Consider the following 24,413-nt stretch of genomic DNA (forward strand, 5'->3'; position numbering starts at 1 on the left):
CCGCACCCATGCGTGTGTGATGCTGGGCACGCTGGGGGTGTGTGCTCCCTGTATGCATGTGTGCACAAGCCCACGTGTGGTAAACAGTGTTATGGGGAGGTGTGAGTAAGGCTTCAGCCCCCAAAAACACTGCACGGGGTCGTACACCCCCAGCTGGGGGTCTCCCCACCTCTCCGCTGCCCCAGCTGTGACGGTGCTGGTGCCTGGCACAGCCAAGGTTAACTCCGCCAGAGCCCAGCGGCACGGTGCAGGGAAGCTTTAATTTAATGAAGTGTGAGGCTTTTTTATGGGCTTTTAATTACGTGGTGATAATTAACATTATAGGCCGCCGGGTCCCGGTGGTGCCCGGCTGCCCTGTGCCAGCTCCCGCCTGTTTGTAAATAAACCCAGCGGGCAGCCGGGGTCGGGGGCTGTGCCGTGCCCACCCTGGGGTGCCCAATTTCCTGCCGCCGGCAGCAGAGCCAGCCCCGAACCCTCCGCTGGGGGAGGAGATTTGGGCTCAAACTTAGGCACAAACCCCTGCAAGAGGCGGGGAACAACGGAGCCCCCCCAGCAGCACCCAGGTACCCAAGGCTTTCCATGCCTCTGGCCAAGCAGAGCTGCCTACTAGCACCGGCATGGTAAGGGGGGGGCACAGGCAGCTGTGCCATGCTGTGTCACCCCCCCAGCCCCAGTCTGGCCCCGAGCAGCCCCCCCTGCATCAGGGCTAATAGGAAGTGATCCATCAGGCAGCTCCCGGGCGCACTGCCCGCCTGCCAGGCACCTAATAGATTTATTGCCAGCCACCCAGGCAATTTCCTGCCCTCCCCTAATCAATACAGTGGGGCAAGGGGGGGGGCAATCATAAGGAGATGGGGAAGGGGATTAGAAGGGTGTCAGGGCAATATCAGCCCCCCCCAGCGGCTGAATGGGGGCACAAGGCCATGATGGGAAGGTGATGCCCCCTGGGACCAACCCCTCCTGGCATCACCTCCCCAACTCCCTGGCAGGACAGGGGGCTTGGACCCCCCCCACCCAGCAGCTGGGGGTGCCATACAGCCGTAAAGGGCTGCCATACAGCCATAAGGGGCTGCCCCCCCCCTTCCCCAGCCCAAGGCAGGGAGCCCAGGCGCCTAAGGTTCCCCTCCCCCAGCCCCTTCCCATTTAATTTTCCCTAATGAAAGGCACAGAGGATGGCGGGGAGCTGGGGCACCAAGGTCGAGGCTGCCTTTAATCAATCCCCGCTGCTGGCCGGGTGCCCGGAGGAGCCTGCAGAGGAGAGGCTGGGGGGTGGCGGTGCAAGAGGAGAGCACAGAAGGGGGGTGGCTGTGGACGAGGGGCTCCCAGTAACAAACTGGGACAGCCCCAGGACCCCACTGTCTCCCCACACAAAAGGCACAGCGAATGCACCGAGCACCCGGATCCTGCCAGGGCAGCTTTAACCCTGTGCCTCCCCAAAAGCACCCCAAACCCTCCACCTTCTCCTCCCAGCACCACGAGGCTGGAGTCACCACCAAGCAGCTCGGGGACAGCAGGAGGGGACAGGTCCCCCCCTCGCCGTGCCCAGCCTGGGGCTGTAAGGCACTGGCCACAGGAGGGTGGGGGGACACGGGGGGGGACACCCTAGAGCTGGGTACTGGTGACAGCGCTCACCCCGTGCACCAGCACGGTGGGGCCCAGGCCGCGGGTGAGCAGCTCCAGCTGCCGCAGGTAGAGCGGGTACAGGCTGGTGTCGGCCGGCGGCCGCGGCAGGTAGAGGAAGCGGACGGCGGGCGCCGGGCCCTGCTCCAGCACCATCTTGTTGGCGGCGCAGACGTACTCATCCGACACTTGGGTGGCGTTGGCTGGGAAGTTCACAGCCGCCCCTTCCTCATCCTCATCCTCGGCGGGCGCCGGGCCCCCCGGGGTCCCCTGCTGGGCCTGCCAGTGCAGGCGGACGACGGAGTCCCAGGGCACCAGCTGGATCTGGGCCTGGATGCGCAGGTCCTTGAGGAGCTGGCGGAGCTTGTCCTCCTGGGCGCCGGGCATGGCGCCCGCCTCCACGCAGAGGAAGAGGCGCAGGCGGGCCCGGCGCCAGGCCCGCGCCATGTTGAGCACGCAGGCCATCTGCAGCAGGAAGAGGCTGCAGGTGTCGGCGTAGCGGGCGCTGTCGGGCCGCAGCAAGTTGACGGGCCAGACGTGGATGGTGGGCGGGGGGCTGGCGGCGCGACGCAGCTCCCAGGCCTTGTCCAGGCTCTCCAGCTGCCGGGCCAGCAGGACGTTGCGCAGCATCTTCAGGGCGTCGGCCACGATGCCCACGTACTCCCGTGGGGACAGCAGCTTGGGGGCGGCGGGCGCCCGCAGCGGGGGGAAGCCCAGGGGCAGCTCCTCACGGGCGCTGGTGAAGGCAGGGTGCTGGGCCAGGCCGTCCCGAGGCGCTGCGTCGTCGTAGAAGCCCAGCACCAGGGTGTTGGGGCGCATGCCGCCTGCCGAAAGACCACCATGGGCTGTCGTGATGGGAAGGAGAGGGTCCTGCCAGCACCACCAGCACCGTGGGTGCCACCAAGCTCAACTGGCTTTGGTGTGGGCACTGCCCACACCAGGTGCTTCCAACCCCCTTGGGAATCACCTATTCTGGTGCCTTCAAGCCTCTTGGCATGACCCAGGTGCCTCCAAGACTCAGCTTGGCTTTGGCACTGCTCACTCAGGTGCCTCCAAACCCCTCAGCACTGCCCACCCAGGTGCCTCCAAGCCCCGGCTTGGCTTTGGAGCTGACAAAGGTGCCAAAGGCCCTCGGTTGGATCCCTTCCAGCCCCACTCACCGAGGCCAGAGGTGAAGAGGAGCTGCCGGACGCCGTGCCGCACCGAGGGCGCAAGGGTGAGGCTGACGAAGGCCTTGACGTTCAGCTTGTCCACCAAGCCCAGCCACGAGTCCTGCTGGGGCTGCAGCGGGTCCGAGGGCAGCGCGTCTGGGTGGGGAGAAGAGACCGGCATCAGGCAGGGGTCACCCCATACTGGTAGGGTCACCCCATACTGGGGGGCACCGCGGTGTCCGCACAGCACCCCGGCACTGAGCACCCCCCAGCACCTTCTCCCTGTTCCCCCCAAACCAGCCCCCATGCACCCCAGCACCCACAAGCGTGGGGAAGGTGGAAGCAGGTGCTTCCAGCCGGAGATATGAAATTATCCATAAATATATAAAAAATAGCAGGCAGCCCCATCCCCCCTCCCCAATTTCAGGCCATTAGTCACCACGGCAACAGCGGGGGGGGGGGGAGCAGAGCCAGGCATCCGCTGGGGGTGGGGATGGCCACAGCGGGGCGAGCATGTGTGCGAGGGAGCACACGTGTGTGCAAACCAACACGTACTGGGGGCAGACACACCTGAAGCGTGTGGGTGTCCAGGAGCAGGCTGGACACAGGCACACCCGGGTGCAAGGCTGTGCCAAGCGTGTAAGAAACGACCACGCTTGCTGGGCGTGCATAGGTGTGCGCAGGACCGTGGTGCACGTGGGTCCAGAGGAGCCTGGGTGGCACGTGCTACATGTGCATGTGCCACGTGTGCACACCAGTGGCAATGTGCAGGAGCCCCCCCTGTGTACATGTATGGATGTGAGTGAGCACAAGCATTGTGCAAGCCTGCGGGACACGTATGCACACAAGATATGGGATGGACATAAGCCATCGACATCCCCTGCACCATGCCAAGCCCACGGTGCCACAGTGCTGGTATTTCCCTCCCTGTGCCCAATGTGCCCAGCTGGGAGATGGTGTCACCCTGTCCAGGGGCTTTGGGAACGATGTCCCAGGGCCATGGCGCTGCAGAAAGGGGCTGAGGCCCTGTGCTGGGACAGGGCAGACCCTCACCCAAGTCCTGCAGCTCCACGTGGCCCAGGACGTAGAGGCCGCTCTTTTTGAGGTCGTTGACAAAGTCGATGAGGCGGGGGCTGCTCCGTGGGTTCTGCACCATCAGCAGCATCTGCGGGCGCCAGAACTTGACGTGGTCCTTCCGCACGTCCAGCATCAGCAGGTACTTCCTCACCTGGGTGGAAGGACAGCAGGTAAGGAGCCCACCTTCCTTCAACACGCTGCCCCGCAGGGATGCCAACCCCAAGGCCATCAGCTCTCCACCCCACGATGGGATTCGGGGGCCAGGTGAGGAGAACAGGGCTCACCTGGTGGAAGATGAGGGCCTGGCTGATGTAGCCCCACGTGCTGCTGGGCGAGAGGTAGTGGAGGGCGAGGAGGAGGAGGAGGAGGAAGCCCAGGCTCGCCGAGGCCGAGACGGGGCTGATGAGGAACATCATGACACAGCAGCCGGCGATGCCCAGGAGGCACGTGTGCCAGCTGAAGTAGCGGAAGGTGGGCCTGGAGCAGGGAGAAAGGGGCATGGATTGGGCACCAGCTGCTGCGCTGAAAGCATCCAGGAAGGGGCCTGATGCCTTGTTAGCAGAGCAGGGGGCATAGCCACTGGGCTCCTTGCAGCAGGGAGCTCAGCCCAAACGAAGCCTGGCCTGGGGTTTTGTGCCACCTGCTCCATGCCAGCCATGCAGACAGGCTACAGGCACCAGCAGTTGGCATCACCTCTGTCCTCATCAGCGTGGCACCGGCAGGCACATAGCCCCTAGTACTCAGCTGTGCTCATCTGGCCCAGGAAAATCCCAATGAAAGACAACAGGCACTTGCCAGGCTGCCAAAGGGATCGTGTGCTCATTACACTGGGGGTGACGACAGGGAAATGCTCCCTGGCACCACAGTGCAGGGAAAAATTGCCATTTCTGAGCCATCTCCATCAGCCCCTTCCATGGCCTGAGGGACAGGCAGCCTGGAAATGCCACCCTGGGGCTCCCACCTCGCTCAGCAGTGGCACCCGGTGCCCCCACATCCCTCCAAGGAACAGGGTTGGTGGCACAGAGGACAGGGGCACAGGGAGGGGACAGCGCATCCCTCTGTGGCAGGGGAAATGCTTCACACACGGAGGGGAGATGGCACCATGCAGGGCACGGGGCAGCCCCACGCTGCAGAAAGGGGTGACCCGAGGCAGGGGTGGTGGCCGGGGGGGCTCAGTAGTGACGGGGGCCCCACAGCAGCACCAGCAGCCATGGCACCCGCTCATCCTGGCTCACAGAGGCGGAGGCGGGGAGGCGAGAAGCTGTTATTTTCTCTAATTGTTGTTTTTGCTGAAAGGTAATTAAAATCCTTTTCCGCTGCGCTTGATGGAGACCTTGGCACGGGGAGGGGGGGCATCAGAGTGCGGGATGGGTGAGGGGCCCTCTGCCACCCGGCCCCAGCAGTCTCCACCAGGCACCAGTCCGTGCCCCATCACGCCCATCCGTGCCCCAAATCCCCAGGCACAGGGAAGGCAGGACACGGGCACATTGGGCAGCTGTACCCAACCCTATGGCAAAGGGTGCAAGGTACATCAGCCCCCCCCAACCACCCCGCCGTGCCCCCCAGCTCTGGGCAGCCCCGCACCGCCCTCCCCAGGCTGGGGCTGCCTGCCATGAACTCCTCCTTCCTGGAAGATCTTCTCCCTCCCCCCAGGCAGGATCCCCCTCCCCCCCTCCCCCTTCCCCTTTAGTTTAATTAGCGCTAATGGAAAGTGGGCTCCATCACCGCTTGGCGAGCTGCCCGGGGGATGCCGGGCGGGCACAGGCTATAAATTACCTCTGGAAAGCCTCAGGGGAGGGGGCACTGGATAAATCTAGCGGCCTGGATTTATCTCTACCCGCTCAGTATCATGGTGACAGGGCATGGGGGCTGTCCCCTCCTCCCTCCTGAAGGATGGGGGTGTCTTTCCCCCCTAATGCTGCAGGAGAGGGGCAGGCAGTGTCCCTGCACTGCGGACAGATGGATGAGTGGTGGCCACCCGGCATCGCAGAGCGGCCTCCCTCTCCCCCGGGCCAGCAGGTACCTGAAGTTGGGGGCTGATGCCCACTCCAACGCCAGACAGGCCAGGTTGACGGTGGCGTAAACCAGCAGGAAGAAAGTGGTGACGACCCCTGCGATGGTGTTGAGCTTCCCGGAGAAGAGCACCAGCTGCGGAGAGCACAGGGGATGCAGCACGAACTGGAGCCAGGGGTGTCCCATGAAAGGGCACTCAGTGTGCCACGTGGGGTGCAAATCCCTGGCCCCGGACAAGCCCAGGTGGGACTGGGAGAGGAGCATCACCAAACTCACCTGCACCACCAGCCAGGAGAGGATCACTGCCATGATGGGGTTCCCGCTCGCAGACGTCCTCTTGGCAAGCGCCAGCGCCCGGCCTGTGGGCAGAGCGGGGAGGTTGGCCTGGCACGAGGCAGCCCAAAGGCCACCAGCAAGCTGGCGTGCGGGCCTGTCCCCAGACTGGGGACGTCAGGGTGTGCTCAATGGACTGATGGGGGGGGGGGGAACAGGCACCCCCACATCACCCTGGCAGGGACAGACAGCTGTGCCACAGGGTACCAGTCCCTCCGACATGGTGTCCCCATGCTGGGGGCTACCAACCCAGGGTGGACTGGGCATCACTGGGGGGAGCAGAGCATCCTTGGGAGCCCAAACCTGACATGCACCAACCCACAAAACATCACCCCAAACCAGGAAGGGGGTTCCCTGGTGCCAGGGCTGGTCTCCAGCTCTGGCTGGTGCCAGCACACTCCAGGCGCTCACCAAAGAGATCATCACGGGCCAGGGCGTAGAGGATGCGGGATGCCCCGATGAGGTTGCTCATGGCTGCAGAGAGGGTAGCAGCGTAGATGCCCACCGTGACCAGGGGTGGGAAGATGCTGATGTCACGCAGGAAGCCGTAATCCTTCTGCAGGAGGGTCCTGGAGAGGGACACGCACGGTGGCACTCAGCGTGGCTCACGCCAGCGCGTCCTGGCACCAGTAACCCCACCACGGGGACGCACCTGCTGCAGGTGGCACACATGAGGAAAGCCAGCAGGTTGTAGACAAGGTAGGTGAAGAGCACGGCGGAGATGGTGCCCCGCGGGATGGAGTAGCTCGGGCGCTTCAGGTCCCCTGCGGACAGAAGCAGGTGGTGTCACCTCCCCGTGGGCACAGCACCCCCTGCTCCCCTCCTTCCTCACCCCAGCGCCTCCCAGCCCAGCACCCCAGCCCCTACCTGACATGTTGGAGCCTGCCATGATGCCGGTGCAGCCGTTGAACATCACCGCGAAGACGGAGCTGAAGCTCATCATCTGCCCCGTGGTGTAGTCCACCCCGTACCCGCCTGCAAGGCACGGGGGTGCGGGCTGTGACGGGCTGCCCGGGGTGGCACAGCACTGCCGCGCACCCTCTCCTCAACGCCCCTGTCCCCAGACGAGTGCCACCACGGAACAAACCACCCCATGCCATTTGCTTTGTGCCTGTGAGCCCCCTACACCCTCCGGCAAGCCCTTGCTGGTGCATGGGTGCCCGTGCCACCCCTCTCCAGCCCAGCAGGTAGGGTTGGGACGTGGATGCCATGCTGGGGACCACAAATAGGGCTGGAGAAAGCCCTCACTGCTCCTCACCGCCCAGGTTTTCCCGCAGGGTGGCGAGCGAGAAGCCCGTGAAGTTGCCGTTCTCGGTCTCCGAGCTGTTGAGGTGCGGCATGCGGATGGGCACCCCGAGGGGCCGCGTGGCGAAGAAGCTGACGAGGATGGTGCCCAGCACACCCGCGACGATGAGGAAGATGAGGAAGGTGGCCTTGGCGTAGATGGAGGCGCCCACGAGGCACACGACGAGGCACAGGGCAAGCAGGATGGTGCCGTAGAGCAGCTCGTACCAGTAGCTCTGAGGCAGGACGTGGACGCCCGTACCCGCTTTTTGCCCTGGGCAGACACATGTGGGATTCAACAGGGCTCGGGGCAGGCACCAGCTCATGGGGAAGGGGGGGGCAGAGCTGTGCCAGCCATGCCAAGCACCACAAGGGTGCTCAGGGAGGGGACAGTCGACGTCCCATCTTCACAGGGTACTCACCAGGTGGGATCCCGAAGCTGTCCACCACCGCCTCCACCAGCCCCAGCACGTAGAGGGCACTGCCGCACACGTTGGCCAGGAAAAACATGATCCCGATGCTGCCCCCGAACTCTGGGCCCAGGGCACGGCTGATCATATCTTGCTCAAGTCAAGGAAAAGTGCCAAAAACCCAAACCAGTGCCCGGCAGCACCGTTGGGTGCCCCACCACCCACGCAGCCCGGTGCCATCGGGCTGCCACCCGAATTTGCCCACACAGCGGAGGATACAGTAGGCTCCCCCGGCATCCAGCGCCCCGTTGGTGGCGATGGCACACACGGACAGCACCGTCATGCCGATGATGAAGTACGCCACGGCGAACATGGCCAGAGCTTGGTACAAGCCAGCGTGGCCCACCACGAACCCTGCCGAGGCCGGCGTGACGTTAGCCAGGTACGGACACCCCCATGGGGATATTCCTGTCCCCGTGCTTACTATATGTCACCCCCCGCCCTGCCTGGGGGACACACAAGTTCCATTTCCCACCCCACCTTCAGCCTCCAACCCACAGCAGCACTGGGGGTCAGACCAGACAGCGTCCCCCACCTCGGGGAATCCTCCTGCTGTGCCAGGATCAGGCCCAAGCAGCTCAGGGCAAAAAAGCAGGGAGGAAGGGGACAGGGGGACACCAGGATCCCCCAGCCCTGCTGCCAACTCAGTGGGCAGGGGGTGCCTGGCACCAGTTTGGGCAACAGGAGGTGATGGGAGGGGGGGCGGAAAAGTAGGACCCCCATTAAGGGACCCCAAGGGACACAGAGCTGCAGTGAGCAGGGGACAGCACCGGAGCGTGGCACGGGGACGGACAGCCCCCACTCTCTGCTTCCTTCTGCCCACGTATCCCCTTTTGGGGAGGGAGGAAGGGGGGCACAGCACACAGGCACCCGCAGATGCCGAGCCCCACGCACAGCCCCACGGGTGCTCTGTGCGCTCTGTTTGCGCTTCCACCCGCTGCAAACCAGGAAGCAAAAGCAGCCCTGGGACATCCCCGCCATCGGCACCGTCCCCAGCACCCCCTGCCCCTGGGGGCTCAGCAGGGCACCCAGAGCCCCCCCAAGTCCCTCCCCAGGGCATGGCCAGACTGCCAGCGAGGCTGGCAAGGCCGCGGTTGGGAAGGGGCTGCCTGCAGCGGCGGCGAGATGCCCTATCTCGGCCACAAGATCGGCCGCAGAGATGCCCAGAGGGGGCGGAACTGGGGGAGGCGAGCAGCAAGGAGGACGCGGGGGGGGCAGGCTGGGTTTTGGGCCCCCCCGCCCTGCAATCCCCAGGGTGCTCCAGTGCCAGAAGAGGATGGGAGGAAGCAAAGGGGTGCCAGAAGTTGGGGGCAGCCAGGAGGGGCTGGAGATCTCCAGGCTTTGGAGACCCAGGGGTGTGCTTGAGGAAGAGGGGGGGCTGCCCCAGGACCCCCCCATGGCGGGACGGTTCCTCTTCCCAGCAGCTCCACCCTCCCTGGCCCCAAACTTCCCCTCTGCCCCGCAAAAAGTAACGCCACCCCCGTGGGGGTCTGGGCAGGGGGGGGGCCTGCCATGGGGCAGGGGCTGGGTGTGCGGGGAAGGGGGTTCAGGGCTTGCACAAGGCCCCCAGCTGAGGGGTGGGAAAGGATGGGTGAGCGATGGTGGCTGTGCTCCCAACCCTCGCCTCGGGATGTCCCCAGGGCAGGAGAAAGAGCTCAGGCCCCCCCTGGGCCCCCCCGGCATGCAGCCAACTCCCGCCCAGGGTTTCCCGTGGGCGGAAAGTGAAAGAGGAAAAAGCCTTCCCTGTTCCTGTCCGGGCCTCTGCCGGCCCCAGGCCAGGCCAGGGGCATCCCAAGGCCAGGGTTCCCCAAAGGGCTGCCACCTGCCCCGGGCTGTGTCCAGCCTGACCCCCTCCCCCAGTCCTCCCAGTAACAGGCTCATAACTCAAACTGGGAGCAGGCTGGGAATTAATCGGTGCCCTCTGAACAGCGTGGAGATGGGGGGGGGAGGCCTGGTCCCTGGATGGGGACATGAGAATCCTGCCCTGGGGACACCACAGGGGCTGGGGAGAGCATTGGGGTGCCACACTGGGGGATGCCCAAAGCAGCGGGATGCTGGGGCTGGAGGGTGGGGGGACACCAAGGGCCCTGGGATCCTACTGGGGAAGGTGCTGGGAGGGTGCAGGCGTCCTGCCCTGGGGGCGCTGGGGCTTCGTACAGGGTTCCTGCCCTAAAATCAGTGGGGCCGCAGCCTGGAGGGGTCAGGAGGGGCCGTTCAGCACCGGGACACCAGAATGGGGAGGCAAGGGGGGGCGCTGGGACTCCAGCCTGGGGATGAGGGGGACATGGAGGGCACTGGGGGGCCTCCGGGACCCCAAACTGGGATGGCGCTGGAACTCCAGCCTGGGATGCTCAGGACAGGGCCCTGGTGGGGCAGCGGGACACCACCCCGGGGGGGCTCGGGAGCAGCAGGGGGAGCCCGGGTGGGGGCGCTGGGTCCCCCGGGGGGGTCGGGAGGGTCACTGGGGAGGCGATGCCGACACTCACCGAGGCGCAGGAAGAGGACGACGCTGAACATGGAGAGCAGCGTGGGCACCACGACGCCCAGGAAGGTGGGCAGCTTGCGGGGGGCTGCGGCGGCGGCGGAGGAAGAGAAGGAGGAGGCGGCGGCGGCCCGGCCGCGCTCCCGGCCCCGCTCCTCCTCGGCCGAGCCGCCGCACAGGCGGTAGGTGAGCAGCGCGCTGCGCTCCGAGCTCGCCATGGCCCGGAACGGCCCGGAACGGCCCCGCACCGCGCCCGCGCCCCGGCCCCGGCCCCGCGCCACGCCCCTTTATGACCCCGCCCACCGCACAAGCCCCGCCCCCAGCGCGGCACGGGCCCCGCCCTCTTCAGCCCCTCCCCATCTCATAGACTCCGCCCCCCGTGAGGCCACGCCCCCCCTCTCTCGGCCTCGCCCCCAGCCCCAAATGCCCCCCCCCCCCCCCATCCCGGCACCAAGCCCAGGCTGAGACCTCGCCCCCCCTGCCTCCAGGGCACCCCTGGGACCCCCCCCCATTGATGGTGGGTGTCCCCAGTGTCCCCAGTGTCCCCCCCAGTGTCCCCCCCCCCCCGCCATGTGTCCCCCCCATGTGTCCCCAGTGTCCCCTCCCCATGTGTCCCCTCCCCATGTATCCCCCATGTGTCCCCCCAGTGTCTCCCCACTTGTTCCCCCAGGATGTCCCCCCATGTGTCCCCAGTGTCCCCCCAGTGTCCCCATCATGTGTCCCCCCCCATGTGTCCCCCCCATGTGTCCCCCTGGTGTCCCCCCAGTGTCCCCACCCAAGTGTCCCCCCAGTGTCGCCCCATGTGTCTCCCTGGTATGTCCCCCCATGTGTCCCCCATGTGTCCCCCCATATCCCCCTGGTGTCCCCCCAGTGTCCCCATTATGTGTCCCCCCCCATGTGTCCTCCCTTTTGCCCCCCCGTATGTCCCCCCCATATGTCCCCCCTGTGTCCCCATCATGTGTCCCCCTGGGGTGAACCCCATGTGTGTCCCCGAGGTGCCCCCCCATGTGTCCCCCCATGTGTCCCCGATGTCCCCCCAGTGTCCCCATCATGTGTCCCCCAGCGTCCCCCTATGTGTCCCTCCAGGCTGTCCCCCCATGTGTCCCCCCCATGTCCTCCTGGTGTCCCCATCATGTGTCCCCCCCGCCATGTGTCCCCCCCTTGTCCCCCCCGTGTCCCCCCGGCCGGGGCACGCCGCCAGGGTGGCGGCCGGGCTCTGCTGCCCACGCCAATTACCGGACAATCGGGGCTGGGGGCAGCTCGGGGGGCACCGTCCCCCCCCCACACACACACACACCGCCCCGCAGCCGGGGCCCCGGGGTCCCACCGCCACCGCCGCCGGTGCCAATTAGGTTAATGGGGTTGGCACCGGGGACGGGGCTGGGCGGGGGCGCACGGCGGTGCCGTGGGCACCAAACGTTGACCCCATAGAGTGACCCCGTGCCACCTGGGCAAAAAGGGGACGATTCGGGTAGGGCCGTATGGGACGGGGTACGGGGACGGTCCCCGGGGGATGCAAGGGAGCGTGTCCCCGCGGTGTCCCCCCTGCCAGGGGGGCAGGGAAGGGGGCCCGAGGTGGGAGCCGGGGGGGGGGGGGGGGGGGGGGGGGGCTTTCACGTGGGGCTGTCGCGGTGCCAGCGGTGGCCTCGCGTCGCCAGCGCCGCGCCTTTGATGTGCCACTGAAGCGGCATTGTCGGCGCCCCGCTGGCACAATTAGGGCCGGGGCGGGAGGGGAGCACGGCACGGCCGGGGCTGCGGGCACGGAGGCACCCCTGGCCCTAATGGGGATGGGGGACGGGGGCACCCGCTGCCCCCTAAGTGGGCATGGGGACACGGGCAGCCACGTCCCTAATGGGGACGGAGCTGGGGACGTGGGCACCCCGTAACCAGGACAGAGATGGAGGTGCGGGCAATTCCCTGTTCCCCGGTGGGTTTGGGGACATGGGTGCCCCCAACAGGGACGGGGACAGGGGCACAAGCACCCCCTTACCACCCCAAGTGGACAGGGGCATCCCCAAACAGCCCCTAACAGGGACAAACAGTCCTAACAGGGACGGGGATGGGGGCACAGGCACCCCATGATCACTCCAAGTGGACACAGGGACCCCCAAACAGCCCCAGGGATGTGGGCACCCCCTTCCCCTAACAGGGGCAGGTTTGGGGTCACGGGCACCCCTGCACCCCAATGAGGTGACAGCCCCGTGACCATCCCTGTCCCTACAAAGGACACCGGCAGCAAATGGGGAAGGGGGACACCCCAAAATCGTGGGACACGCACCGAACCAAACCATAGACATGGGGGGGGCCCCTTCCCACAACCCAGCGCCCCGCTCCTGGGGGACAAAGCCCCCCCAATCCCTCCCTTCCCCTAGGCACCCCCCGGTGCCCCCCATCTCCCGCAGCCCCCCTCCTGGTGCCCGCTCCCCTTTGAAGCGCCCGCCACCACCGCCGCCACCGCGTTTCCCACCCGCCTCCCACCCCCGGCACCCCGACCCCACCCCAAACCCCGCTCCCAGCTGCCCCCTTCCCGGGGCTCGGGGCCGGATTTGGGGTGGCGGGACGGGGGGGGGGCACCGTTGGCGGGGCCGAGCTTGGCGTGAAAATGATCAAGGGCCGCGGGCAGCGCCGGAGCGCAGCGCCCGTCTGATGCTGCCCGCCCCGAGGCCCCCGTCGAACAAAGGCGGCATTGAGGCCCCGAGCTGCGTCCCCAACCCCGGACCCCCCCCCCCGGGATGGCATCTTGGCGCGACATTAATGAACTCGCCTCTTTGTGCTCCCCTGGCCCCTCTCTCTCCTCCCACCGCCCGGGGGGCACCGTATATATCCGCGCCTTCCCCGTCGCCTCGGGCACTTTTGGGGCTCCCCCCCCTTTTTTATCCCCCAAATTCCCCCCCCCCCCCCAAAACCGTTGCCCGGCTGGGATGGAGCGAGGAGGGAAGAGGCCGCGGGCTGCTGGCCCCGGGGTCTGCCTGGCCCCCCCCGTGCTGCTGCTGCTGCTCCTGCAGCTGGCCGGGGGGGCCCCCCTAGGCCGGGGGCTGTACCCCATGCCAGCCGGCATCCTGCAAGGTGAGTGCACGGGGACATCTGTAGGGGCGGGCTTTGGGATGCTTAACGGGGGGCTGGAGGACATGGGATTCGCTTTTTAGGGGCGGGGGGCACCAGGATGGGTCCTTCGTCCCGTGCCAGCCCCGGGGGCAGCCACGTGGGGACACTGGAGGGGGCACACACGTGGGCACACACACGGGCACACCTGCCCGCGCTCACACCCCACCGTGCGCCCTCGTTTGTGCCCGTGCCCAGCCTGACACCAGCATGGAAATACCGGGGCAGGGGTCCTGGGTGGTCTGGGGGCAGTGTGGGGGGGGTCCCGGGGGGGGGGTCTGAGCGCCCTGATGTGCCCCGGCAGCGCTGTCGAGCCGGGGGACGCTGGTGCTGGAGGCGGCGCTGAGGAGCGCGCTGCTGGCGCTGGAGCGGGCCCAGGCGGAGCAGCAGCGGCAGCGGGGGGCCTGCGGGCTCTGCGCCCCCTGCCTCTTCCCCCCCTGCGCCAACGTCACCCGCCGCTGCCCACGTGAGTCCCGGCCCCCGCGGCCCTACCCAAAATCTGCCCCATCCCCTAGAGACCCTACCCAAACGCTGCCCAGGGGCCCTACCCAAACACTGCCTCATGCATCCCCTAGAGACCCCAAACACCCAAAGACCCTACCCACCCCAAGACCCGACCTAAACCATATCCCCCCCACAGGGGTTCACCCCTATGGGCTTCCCCAAAGCAGTGCCCAGACTCCCCCAAAAAGTCCACGTCAGCTGGAGACCCTACAAAAACACCACCCTGACCAAACAGTTCCCCATCCTCTTGAGATCCTACCCAACCTGAAGCCCTACCCCAAATACTGCTTGATAAGAGCAAAATCCCTCCCAAAACATACCCCGGCACTCAGGAGACCCTCCCAAAACATACCCCAGCACCCAGGAGACCCTACCAAAACAAGCCAATGCAGCCCCCCTCCCCCCCCATTCCCCCTTCCCACCCGCCCCGGGGTGACCCAGGTGGAAGCGGGCAGGGTGCAGGGATGATGTAGGAACACCCACAGCCCCGCTGTCCCCGCAGCCCCCGCCGTGCCCCCCGGTGTCCCCCCCAGCTGCCAGGCCCTGCTGGACGCCCAGGCGCTGCCCGAGCTGCCCCAGCGCAACTGGGCGCTGAGCCAGGCGTGTGCCCCCTACCACCTCCTGTGCCCCCCCCGGGGGGCTCAGCCCCACTGCGCCCTGCTCAGCGCCCAGCGCTGCCACCGCCGCCTCCAGGAGTGCCGTGAGTGGGGACCCGCTCCCGGAGAGAGGAGACCCTACAATAACAAACGGGGCATCAGCTGGGAGTGCCTGGAGGGGATATGGGGTGTGGGTGCTGGGGTGGGATGGGGGGGGCGGGATTTGGGGAGGGAAGGGTTGGGATCGGAGGATGGAGCATGGTGATGGGGGTCTCTGGTGGGATGGGAAGCTTGGGGGGGTAGGAAAACGGGGGGGAAGGAGGATCTGGGGTGAGATGTGGAGATTTGGGGGATGGAGGCATTGGGAGCGATGGGGAACTTGGGATGGGGCAGCTAGGGGTGGTGGAGGAGCTGGGGTGGGGACACTGGAGGGGATCTGGAGGGGGATGGAGCATGGGGGGGGATCACAGAGGGATCGAGGTGGGATGGGGAGACACGGGGTGGAAGAGAGAGATTGAGGACACAGGCACATTGAGGGGTGGAGAATCTGGGGTGGGACAGGGATTTCTGGGGGAACGGGGCACTGGGGCGGATGGGGAGATCGGGGACACAGTCACTGGAGGTGACAAGGACACCTGGGGCGGGACAGCGGTGTTCGTTTGGGATGCAGCGCTGCTGGGGGGCACTGGGAGCGACTGGGGCAAACTGGGGACAGCGGGGACACGGTGCTGACAGCGGGGTGGGGGGAAACGTCCCCACATACCGTGACAACCTGTCCCCACAGGGCTGGCAGCCGCCACCCCAAGTGATGCACCAGCAGAGGCGGTGATGCCAGGTGAGCCGGGGTGGCCCCCCCCAAACCCCCAGCCCCATCCCCGGCTGCCCGCTGTGCCGGGGGGCAGAGGTTAGCGTCGGCAGCTGCCGGGCTGCGGGGTGCCCCCGGCCCTCTGCCCGCTCGCCTCCGTGAGCACGATGAGGCTTGACAGCGCGCCCGCTGCGGCCTGACCCCCCCGGGGGCCGCCCACCGCCCCCTCCTCGGCCACATCGGTGACCGTGGAGGACAGGGGGACATCAGGGGGACCCCCACCACTCACCCCAGCTTTGTCCACCAGGGAGCTGCGGGAACCGTGCGGGCCCCCCCATCAATGCCACGGCCCCCCGAGGACGGATCATGGGGGGCAGCGTGGCCCCCCCGGGGGCCTGGCCCTGGCTGGTGTCAGTGCGGCTGCACGGGGAGCTGATGTGCGGAGGGGTGCTGGTGGGGCACGCCTGGGTCCTCACTGCTGCCCACTGCTTCGCTGGGTACGCAGGGGCACAGGGACGTGGTGTCCCTGCAGAAGGGGGCATGGAGTGGCCCTGATGTACCCCCCCCCCCCCTTAAAACACTGCCCCTTTCCCCTCCGTGGCCAGGACCCAGAACGAGCTGGCATGGACGGTGGTGGTGGGCGACCACGAGCTGGGCAAGCAGGACCCGGGTGAGCGTGCAGTGCCCGTCAGGCGCATCGTGCCTCACCCCAAGGTCAGTGGAGGTGGAGGTGGGCACCCCCAAACCAGTCCTCCACACCCCAGGATCCCACCCACGCTCCCACCCTTTTTCCTTCCAGTTCAACCCCAAGACATTCCATGGGGACCTGGCGCTGCTGGAGCTGGCGGTGCCGCTGGCCCCGTCAGCCACCGTCAGCCCCGTGTGCCTGCCCAGTGGCCCCGCGGAGCCCAGCCCCGGCACCCCCTGCTACATCGCGGGCTGGGGGTCCCTCTATGAAGGTAGGTGCCACCCGGCACCCGCGGGGTCAGCGGGGTGTCCCCCTTGGCAGAGAGGTTGGGTGCTGCACTTGGGTGCCACCCCCTCCCCAGTGCCCGGTGCCGAGCCAAGGGTGCAAAAGAGGGGAGCGTGCGGGCACCCCAAGAGAGGGGGCCAGGCAGAGGGGACCCCATAACGGGTGCCTTGCTTGGCAGAGGGGCCATCGGCCGAGGTGGTGATGGAGGCACAGGTGCCCCTGCTCAGCCAGGAGACGTGCCGGGGTGCCCTGGGCAGGGAGCTGCTCACCAGCACCATGTTCTGTGCCGGGTACCTGTCCGGGGGCATCGACTCCTGCCAGGTAATTCCCCTCCCAGCACGGCAACCCCCTGGGCACGGGGTGAGCACACGGTGCTGGCGCGGCATGGCCAGGCTCCCAGCACGCTCGGTGCTCCCCACTGATGTACAGGCATCCCCCTGCAGGGCGACTCGGGGGGCCCGCTGGCATGCCAGGACCCCTCCTCACGCCGCTTTGTCCTCTACGGCATCACCTCGTGGGGTGACGGGTGCGGTGAGAGGGGCAAACCTGGCGTCTACACCCGTGTCGCTGCCTTCACGGACTGGCTCAGCCTCCAGATGGACTGTGAGTGTCCGAGGGGCACGGGATGGCATTGGGAAGGGGTGCCACGGGGATTCCCCAAAGTGATGGGTGGGGGCTCAGCAGCTTATGGCAGCCCTGGTATCCTCGCAGCCGCCCCTGGCAGCCGGGAACCGAGCTGCTTTGAGCTGCTGGCCCTGTCGCAGCTGCCCCCCGAGCGGCAGCCCCCCGAGCGCACCCGCCTCTGCTCCTTCTACGCGGGGTCCTGCCGGGCACCCCTGGGCCAGGCCGCCTGCGCCCGCCTTGCTGAGGAGACCTGCCGTGCCCGGGCGAGGCGATGCGGTGAGACAACGCCAGGGCACGGGGGCTGTGTCTGGTTGGGGACGGGGTGGCATGTCGTGCCGGCACAGTGCCAGGGACGTGGTTCTCTTGCTGCGCCCCCAGAGCTGCACTCCTACGCCCAGACGCTGGTGGGTCTCCTGCGCCAGGCCGGGGACTTCATCCGGAACCAGGTCGACTTCTCCTTCCTCACCCGCGCCCTGCCCCAGCTCCTGGGCAAGATCTATGGGCACTTCTTCCCCACCCGTGTCCGCAGGGATGCTCCAGGTACCCGCCCGGGCTGTGCCACCCCATGGCCCTTTGGGGACATGCCACCCTTGTGCTGGTGGCTCGGGCACCCCTACGCCTTGTCCGTCCTGTCCCCTTCTTGTCCCCACAGACGTGGCTGTGGCAGGGGACCAGCCTAGCCCCAAGGCAGAGGGACCCCGGAGACCCCCCACCAGGTAAGGGGGGACACAAGGGCATGGTGGGCCATGAGGGCTGTAGATTTTGGGGAGGTGGGCAAGATGCTCATAGGCACTGATATGGCTTTTTGGGGACAGCTCAAGGCAGTGGGGTCCTGCTCTTCCCATAACCAGGTCCCACCAGGGGGGCACAGGAGGTGGCAGTGCCCAAGGGACGGCTGCCACCGGGTGCCTGCCTGAGCTGTCCCCGCTGTGCTTGCAGGCGGGGGGCCGGGCAGCCGCCCCCCTTTGCGGGGCTCTTTGGGGCTGTGGGGCCCCGGCTGCAGGACTGGGTGCAGGCGCTGAGGGCCATGGACGGGGGCAGCCCCCCGGCACCCACCCCAGATGGGCAGCAGCTCCCCGGGGAGACGTGGCTCTTCTTGCAGGTATTTGGAGAGGGATGGGATGGGGGGAACCCCCTGCCCCTCCGGTGACAGTGCCAGCAGGAACCAAACCCCACTGCCTGTCCTGTCCCCCTTCCCTTCCCTGCAGCAGGGCGAGGAGGAGGTGGAGGAGCTGGTGGGACAGGGCAGAGCCTTCCTGGCCCAGCTCCGGGCAGAGCTGGACCTCGACACCCCCCTGGAAGCCAAGCAGCAGAGGCAGGCACCCAGAGAGCCATCAGGGACCCCTACACCAAACCGTGAGCCCTGGAGGGGCTGGGGCTGATTTCCACCCAGCTTTGTGCCCAGGCAGTGGCCACCAGCGGCATCCCCAACGGGGTTTTCACGCAGGATTGGTGCCGAGGGAGAAGCGTGAGCTGGTGCCCACACAGCCTGGGCTGGAGGAGGAGGAGGAAGAAGAGGAAGAGGAGGAGGAGGCAGGTGTGGGCAGAGGTAAGCACCCCACAGCCCCCAGGTGCTGCGGGATGCCACAGGGATGCCGGAGATGGCAAACCCAGCCTCAGCTTTGCACCCTGGGGCTGGCGGCGGCGCAGTGCCCCCACCTGCTCCCCGACCCCATCTCCATCTCTCTCCTGTCCTCCCCCAGGGGCTGCAGCCTGCCCTGGCCTCAACGCCTCGGCGCTGCGGGTGGGCGCGCTGCAGGAGCTGTACGCATGGGTGCTGCGGGTGCCGGAGCCGGACCTGGCCATGACCTTCCAGGAGGTGTGTGCGGCAGCCACCCCCAGCAATTCACTGTCCCCAGCTTGCCAGCGACGTGTCCCCCCACTCTGGGGCTGACAGTATTTTCCTCCCCTGGCAGATCCTGGTGGACCTGGGCTCCAAAAACACCAAGGGGCTGTACCGGGCGCAGGTGCGGGCCACGGTGGGTGGCCGCCCCACGGCTTTCGCCGGCCTTGTGGGGCTCCAGAGTGACTCGCTGGCCCGCAGCATGCCTGGCCTCGTCGCTTTGGCCCTTGAGGCTTTGAAAACCTAGGGGTGCTGGCCGGGGATGGGGTCTCTCACGTCTTTCAACTCCCCCCACCAGCTCAGGCTCTCACACTCCTTTGTCCCCCATTGTGCATCAGTTTCCCTCCTCCCACCAACCTCCTGGGGTGATGGGGGGTACCTGGAGCATCTCAGCTGGGGTCCTCAGCCCTCCTCTCCCTGGCATCCCCAACTTAGCAGACCCCCACACACCCTGTATTCCCCACAGGCACCCGGACTGCTATTTATTTGTACAGAGAAAGGTTTATTTTTCAATAAAGAAGGGCTCTATTTTCCGGTAGATTTTTTTTTTCCACCCTCCCCATCACCTCACACCCCCAAGCAATGCCCCCATCTTCAGGTCCTGCCCCCATTATCAGGGGGAGGAACCCCTGCCCACCTCAGCACCCTTTTCCCCAGAGCACAGCACCAGTGCCCACCCCAGGTGCCACCCCACACGAAACCCCCTCCCAGGGGACATGCTCCCGGTGGGTGCCAACACCTCCAGCTTGTGGGGCAGCATGCCCGCTGCCCTCGAGCAGCATCCCTGGGGCAGCCGAGCAGTGGGGAAGGGTCCACTCCTCCCAGCGCCGGGGTGACGAGGTGGCACCGTGGGGTGGCGAGGCCAGCTGTGCCTGCCCGTCTCCCTTCTCCGAGCACAGGGGTGCCGGAAACAAGGGGGCCACGGCGGGTATCCGGTGCCGGCAGCCTTCCCCCTCGGCACCTGGCACCGTCCATCCCGGTGGCCGGACATCCGCCAGGCCAGGCCAGGCGGGGAGGTGGCGAGGAGCTGGCACGGCGCGAAAGCACCGCGGGCACCGCATGGGGGACCTGCCGCTGTGGCTGGCCCTGCTTGGGGCGCTGGTGGTGTCGGGTAAGCGGGGCTATGGGTCTGGGGGGTGGGGGTGCAGGGGGTTCCTGGGCCCCCACGATGGGGTTGGGGCTGGGGGTGATGGTGGCAGGGTCCAAGCCGGGTATGTGTGTCCCCACGGCTGCGTTTTGGGCACCACCTGGCAGGGACCTGTCACTGAGCATCCCCTGTGCCTCCCTACCTGGAGCTGTGTCCTCACCATGTGTGTGTCTGTCTGCCTGTGTGCACTGTGTCACTGTGTCTGTGTCCCTGCATGTGTGCAGGTGTCTGTGTGTGTGTGTGTGCACGCTGCTGCTGCCTCTGTGTGTGTGTCTATGTGTCCCTGTGTGTGCACAGCAGCACTGCATCCTTGAACATGTCCCTACACATCCTGGTCCGTGTCCGTGTGTCCATGTGTGCATCCATCTACATGTGCCCAGTGCTGCTGCGTCTGCACCGGTACCTTGTGCATGTGCTGGGTCTGTGTCCAGGTGTCTGTATGTCCCTGTGTCCATGTGTGTCCATGCGTCCCCATGTGTGTACCATCCCTGCACATCCTGTGCCCACGCACCACACCTGGGTGCCCCCCTCTGTACCCCCTCATGTCACCGACGTGCAGCGTCCTGGCCAGCTCCTGTCCCCTCCATCCTTGCCCTGCCCTGCCCTTGCTGGGCATCCCTGCTGGGGGGGGCCCAGCAACCCCCAGCCCCCGCTGGCTCTGCCTGACCCCGCACCCTCCAGGCGGGCTCTGCGTTAACCAGGAGGAGCGGCTCATCCACCACCTCTTCGAGGAGAGGGGCTACAACAAGGATCTGCGCCCCGTCGTCTCCACCGACCAGGTCGTGGACGTCTACCTGGCCCTCACCCTCTCCAACCTCATCTCACTGGTGAGCCCCAGCAGGCAGCACCCGCCACCGTGCCGGGGGGCTGGCTGCACCCCAAAAAGGCTGGTTTGGGTTGGGGGGTCCTGGGGATAGTTGTGGCATCTCCGTGCCCCCCACTGTCGTTGCAGAAAGAGGTGGACGAGACGCTCACCACCAATGTGTGGCTCGAACAAGTGAGTAGGGACAGGAGGGGAAAGGGGACAGGGACCTGGCACTGCCAACCTCCTGCCCAGACCCCTCCGTCATCCCAGCAGTGTCCCCACGCAGTGCTATGGCCGCTGTCCCCATGCTGTCACCCTGGGCGTCACAGCATCAGCGGTGCCCTGGGCCGTGGGGTGGCCTGGTGTGGTGAGGGGGTGACCCGGGGTTGTCCCCCACCAGGGCTGGACCGATTACCGCCTACAGTGGAACAAATCCGAGTTTGGGGACATCGAGGTGCTCCGCCTGCGGCCAGAAATGCTGTGGCTGCCTGAGATAGTCCTAGAGAACAAGTGAGTCGTGCCTCAGTTTCCCCTCCCCAACCTCCCCGGGCAAGCAGCCTCAGCCAGAGCCGTCCCCGGTGCCCAGGGCTCTCCCTCACCCTGCTGCCACCTCTCTTTTCCCCCCCGCAGCAACGACGGGCTCTTCGAGGTCGCCTACTACTGCAACGTGCTGGTCTACAACACCGGCTATGTCTACTGGCTGCCGCCCGCCATCTTCCGCAGCGCCTGCCCCATCAACGTCAACTTCTTCCCCTTCGACTGGCAGAACTGCTCCCTCAAGTTCAGGTGCCAGGGGCTGGAGGGTGGGCAAGGAGCTGGGTCCCCAACCCCGTGGTGCCCACTGCTGTTGGGGTGCAGCATGGGGGGGACTCAGGACCCCCCGGATGGAGGATGGAGCAGGTGGGTGCAGCCCCTCACCGCCTGTCCCCACCCAGCTCGCTGGCGTACAACGCACAGGAGATCAGCATGCACCTGAAAGAGGAGAGCGAACCGGAGATGGACAAGTATTACCGGGTGGAGTGGATCATCATCGACCCCGAAGGCTTCACAGGTAGGGCTGGTGCTCTCTGCCGTGTCCCGTGGCAGCCGGGAACACCCCGTACAGGGCTCGGGGCACCCTGGTACCCAGGTCATGCTGGGGGTGCTGAGGACAGCCCACGTGTCCCAACAGAGAACGGTGAGTGGGAAATCATCCACCGCCCGGCCCGCAAGAACATCCACCCCAGCTACCCCCCCGAGAGCAGCGAGCACCAGGACATCACCTTCTACCTCATCATCAAGCGCAAGCCGCTCTTCTACGTCATCAACATCGTCACGCCCTGCGTCCTCATCGCCTTCATGGCCATCCTCGTCTTCTACCTGCCGGCTGACAGTGAGTGGCCCTGTGGCTCCTGCACCAGGGGCGTGGGAACACCCCATGTCCCATACCTGCCTTAGGCCATGGGGGCACCCCAATACCCAGCATGGGGACATCCTGGCACCAGGACATCCTGGTGTAGGACCCTGCCATCCCAGCCAGGCACCCTTGAGCAGGGTGTAGGATAACCCAAGTGGGACCTTGTGCTACTCCTGCAACAGAAAACCCCATATGGGGCCCTTTCTGGTGGGACACTGGGAGGGGGACCTGCGACAGGGTCACCCCGAGCTCACCTGTTCTCCAGGTGGTGAGAAGATGACCCTGGTGATCTCGGTGCTCCTGGCCCAGTCTGTTTTCCTCCTGCTCGTCTCCCAGCGCCTGCCTGAGACCTCCCACGCCATCCCCCTCATTGGCAAGTGAGTCCTGGGCACCGCTGGGCACAGCGAAGGCATCTCGGGGTCCCCAGGGTGGCCCTGCACATCCCCATCCCCTGTGGCAATGCCAGCCCCAGGTCTGTGCCCCCCACCCCAGGTACCTGCTTTTCATCATGCTGCTGGTGACGGCCGTGGTGGTGATCTGCGTCGTGGTCCTCAACTTCCATTTCCGCACCCCCAGCACCCACATCATGTCCGACTGGGTCAGAGAGGTGAGGGGCGCAGGGCATGGGGGGCGCAGGGGTGGCACCATGCATCACGGCCCCGGGGTGTCCCGTCTGGGCCACGTGCACCCAGCCTGGGGACAGAAAGTGGGGACACGGTGACTTCCCGTGCCCAGGTGTTCCTGGAGAGCCTGCCCCGCTTGCTGCACATGTCGCAGCCGGCGGGGAGCGCGGCGGGCGCCCCGTGCATCCGGCGCTGCAGCTCGGCCGGCTACATCGCCAAGGCGGAGGAGTACTACAGCGTCAAGTCCCGCAGCGAGCTCATGTTCGAGAAGCAGTCGGAGCGGCACGGGCTCACCAGCCGCGTCACCCCTGCTCGTGAGCCTCAGCCCCTCTCTGTGGGGACGGGGGGGACATGGGAAGGGTGGCTGTCCCCTCTGGGGCAGCCCACTGGAGCCCAGCTCAGGGTTCTCCTGCCCCCCAGGCTTGGCACCAGCAGGCACGAGCGAGGAGCAGCTCTACGAGCACCTGAAACCCGCCATTGACGGTGCCAACTTCATCGTCAAGCACATGCGGGAGAAAAACAGATACAACGAGGTGGGGGCCACGGGCACGGCAGGGTGGAGGGGGGCTCCCCATGCCCACCGTGCCCCCGCTGCCCTGCTCCTGGCTCCCTCCCCAGGAGAAGGACAACTGGAACCGTGTGGCCCGGACCCTGGACCGGCTCTGCCTGTTCCTCATCACCCCGATGCTGGTGGTGGGCACGCTCTGGATCTTCCTCATGGGCATCTATAACCACCCGCCGCCGCTGCCCTTCTCTGGAGACCCCTACGACTACCGGGAGCAGAACAAGCGCTACATATAGGGTGGCCAGGAGGAGGGGTCCTCTCTGCTCACCCCGCTGTGGCTCGGGGAAATAAAGCTGGGTGCTTCTCGCCATGGGGTGCAACTCTCGGTGTCCCACCCTAAGTGCCGAGCACATGGGGGTGTGATGGGAGGGGGCGATGCCCACCCAGGGGATGGGTGCTGCTGGGTGTTCTGGTGCTGGGCTATGGCTACAGGGGGCCAAGACCCCCAGCCAGACCCCCAAAGGTCTCCCCCATCCTGCAGCGCGTGGCTGGGGCCCAGGGGGTGTCCTCTTCCCCAGCTCAGCAGCGTCAGGCCAGGGCTCCGGTTTCAGGGGGCACAGCTGACGTCCCCCCCGCCGGTGGTGGCCTGGGACAGCTGCCACATCCTCTCCGCCGAGCCAGGAATGTGCTGCTCCCCCCGACATGGGGCCAGGCAGGATTCAGACCCTTGAGGTGGGCACTGCTCCCCAGGCTGAGCTGAGGGGACCTGCCTGCCCTGGGCTCCACCAGTCACTGCTGGCAGGACACAGGGCACCGCTGGAGGTGTTTACAGGGGGACACCCCCTTTCCATAACCCATGGCTGTGTAGGTTTCCACTATGGGGCAATACATCCCTCTTTGGGGGACATGGGGGAACTGAGCCCAGAGCTCATTTTGCCCCAACCCCACTTCCACACCCCACCAACGGCCCAAAATGCCACGGGAGCTGCCCAGCACACCGCCATCACTCTGCTGGTGGTGGAGGGGGGGGGACAGGATGAGACACGGGCTGCCTCCCACC

At 66.6% G+C, this 24,413-nt stretch overlaps 3 protein-coding genes across 3 annotated transcripts; 2 read left to right on the top strand and 1 right to left on the bottom strand.

Annotated features, from left to right (window-relative positions):
- Positions 1-241: 241 nt before the first annotated feature.
- SLC12A9 (solute carrier family 12 member 9) lies at positions 242-10,698 on the bottom strand. Its single transcript, XM_035544862.1, has 13 exons — positions 10,435-10,698; positions 8,168-8,302; positions 7,901-8,038; positions 7,453-7,752; positions 7,062-7,169; positions 6,847-6,958; positions 6,606-6,763; positions 6,138-6,220; positions 5,872-5,996; positions 4,133-4,325; positions 3,825-3,999; positions 2,781-2,927; positions 242-2,444 (listed from the first exon to the last, which is right to left on the bottom strand). Exons 1-13 carry the CDS (start codon positions 10,646-10,648, stop codon positions 1,603-1,605), a joined length of 2,730 nt encoding a protein of 909 aa, XP_035400755.1. The 5' UTR covers positions 10,649-10,698; the 3' UTR covers positions 242-1,602.
- A 2,776-nt stretch (positions 10,699-13,474) lies between these two features.
- PRSS56 (serine protease 56) lies at positions 13,475-19,124 on the top strand. Its single transcript, XM_050712600.1, has 13 exons — positions 13,475-13,496; positions 13,837-14,002; positions 14,570-14,736; positions 15,417-15,467; positions 15,745-15,934; positions 16,043-16,151; positions 16,237-16,396; positions 16,589-16,731; positions 16,854-17,013; positions 17,122-17,310; positions 17,413-17,574; positions 18,738-18,853; positions 18,951-19,124. Exons 1-13 carry the CDS (start codon positions 13,475-13,477, stop codon positions 19,122-19,124), a joined length of 1,809 nt encoding a protein of 602 aa, XP_050568557.1.
- An 812-nt stretch (positions 19,125-19,936) lies between these two features.
- Positions 19,937-23,649, top strand: CHRND (cholinergic receptor nicotinic delta subunit). The gene is made up of 12 exons (XM_035544963.1): positions 19,937-19,988; positions 20,706-20,851; positions 20,977-21,021; positions 21,230-21,339; positions 21,460-21,615; positions 21,765-21,880; positions 22,001-22,201; positions 22,491-22,602; positions 22,718-22,832; positions 22,961-23,162; positions 23,269-23,381; positions 23,467-23,649. Exons 1-12 carry the CDS (start codon positions 19,937-19,939, stop codon positions 23,647-23,649), a joined length of 1,551 nt encoding a protein of 516 aa, XP_035400856.1.
- Positions 23,650-24,413: the final 764 nt, after the last annotated feature.

Source organism: Cygnus atratus, chromosome 9 (assembly GCF_013377495.2).
Source record: "Cygnus atratus isolate AKBS03 ecotype Queensland, Australia chromosome 9, CAtr_DNAZoo_HiC_assembly, whole genome shotgun sequence".
Classification (NCBI taxonomy): domain Eukaryota; kingdom Metazoa; phylum Chordata; class Aves; order Anseriformes; family Anatidae; genus Cygnus; species Cygnus atratus.

What these genes read in the sequence shown, in the direction of transcription:
- PRSS56 (XM_050712600.1), top strand. Translation starts at nt 13,475, where the DNA reads ATGCCAGCCGGCATCCTGCAAG. An exon ending in GCCAGCCGGCATCCTGCAAG is followed by an intron (nt 13,497 to 13,836) that starts GTGAGTGCACGG and finishes GTGCCCCGGCAG; the next exon opens with CGCTGTCGAGCCGGGGGACG. An exon ending in TGCCCGGGCGAGGCGATGCG is followed by an intron (nt 17,311 to 17,412) that starts GTGAGACAACGC and finishes CTGCGCCCCCAG; the next exon opens with AGCTGCACTCCTACGCCCAG.
- CHRND (XM_035544963.1), top strand. Translation starts at nt 19,937, where the DNA reads ATGGGGGACCTGCCGCTGTGGCTGGCCCTGCTTGGGGCGCTGGTGGTG. An exon ending in AACTGCTCCCTCAAGTTCAG is followed by an intron (nt 21,616 to 21,764) that starts GTGCCAGGGGCT and finishes GTCCCCACCCAG; the next exon opens with CTCGCTGGCGTACAACGCAC. An exon ending in GCCATCCCCCTCATTGGCAA is followed by an intron (nt 22,603 to 22,717) that starts GTGAGTCCTGGG and finishes CCCCCACCCCAG; the next exon opens with GTACCTGCTTTTCATCATGC.
- SLC12A9 (XM_035544862.1), bottom strand. Translation starts at nt 10,648, where the DNA reads ATGGCGAGCTCGGAGCGCAGCGCGCTGCTCACCTACCGCCTGTGCGGC. An exon ending in CAGCTTCGGGATCCCACCTG is followed by an intron (nt 7,753 to 7,900) that starts GTGAGTACCCTG and finishes GTGTCTGCCCAG; the next exon opens with GGCAAAAAGCGGGTACGGGC. An exon ending in CGTGGAGCTGCAGGACTTGG is followed by an intron (nt 2,928 to 3,824) that starts GTGAGGGTCTGC and finishes CTCCCCACCCAG; the next exon opens with ACGCGCTGCCCTCGGACCCG.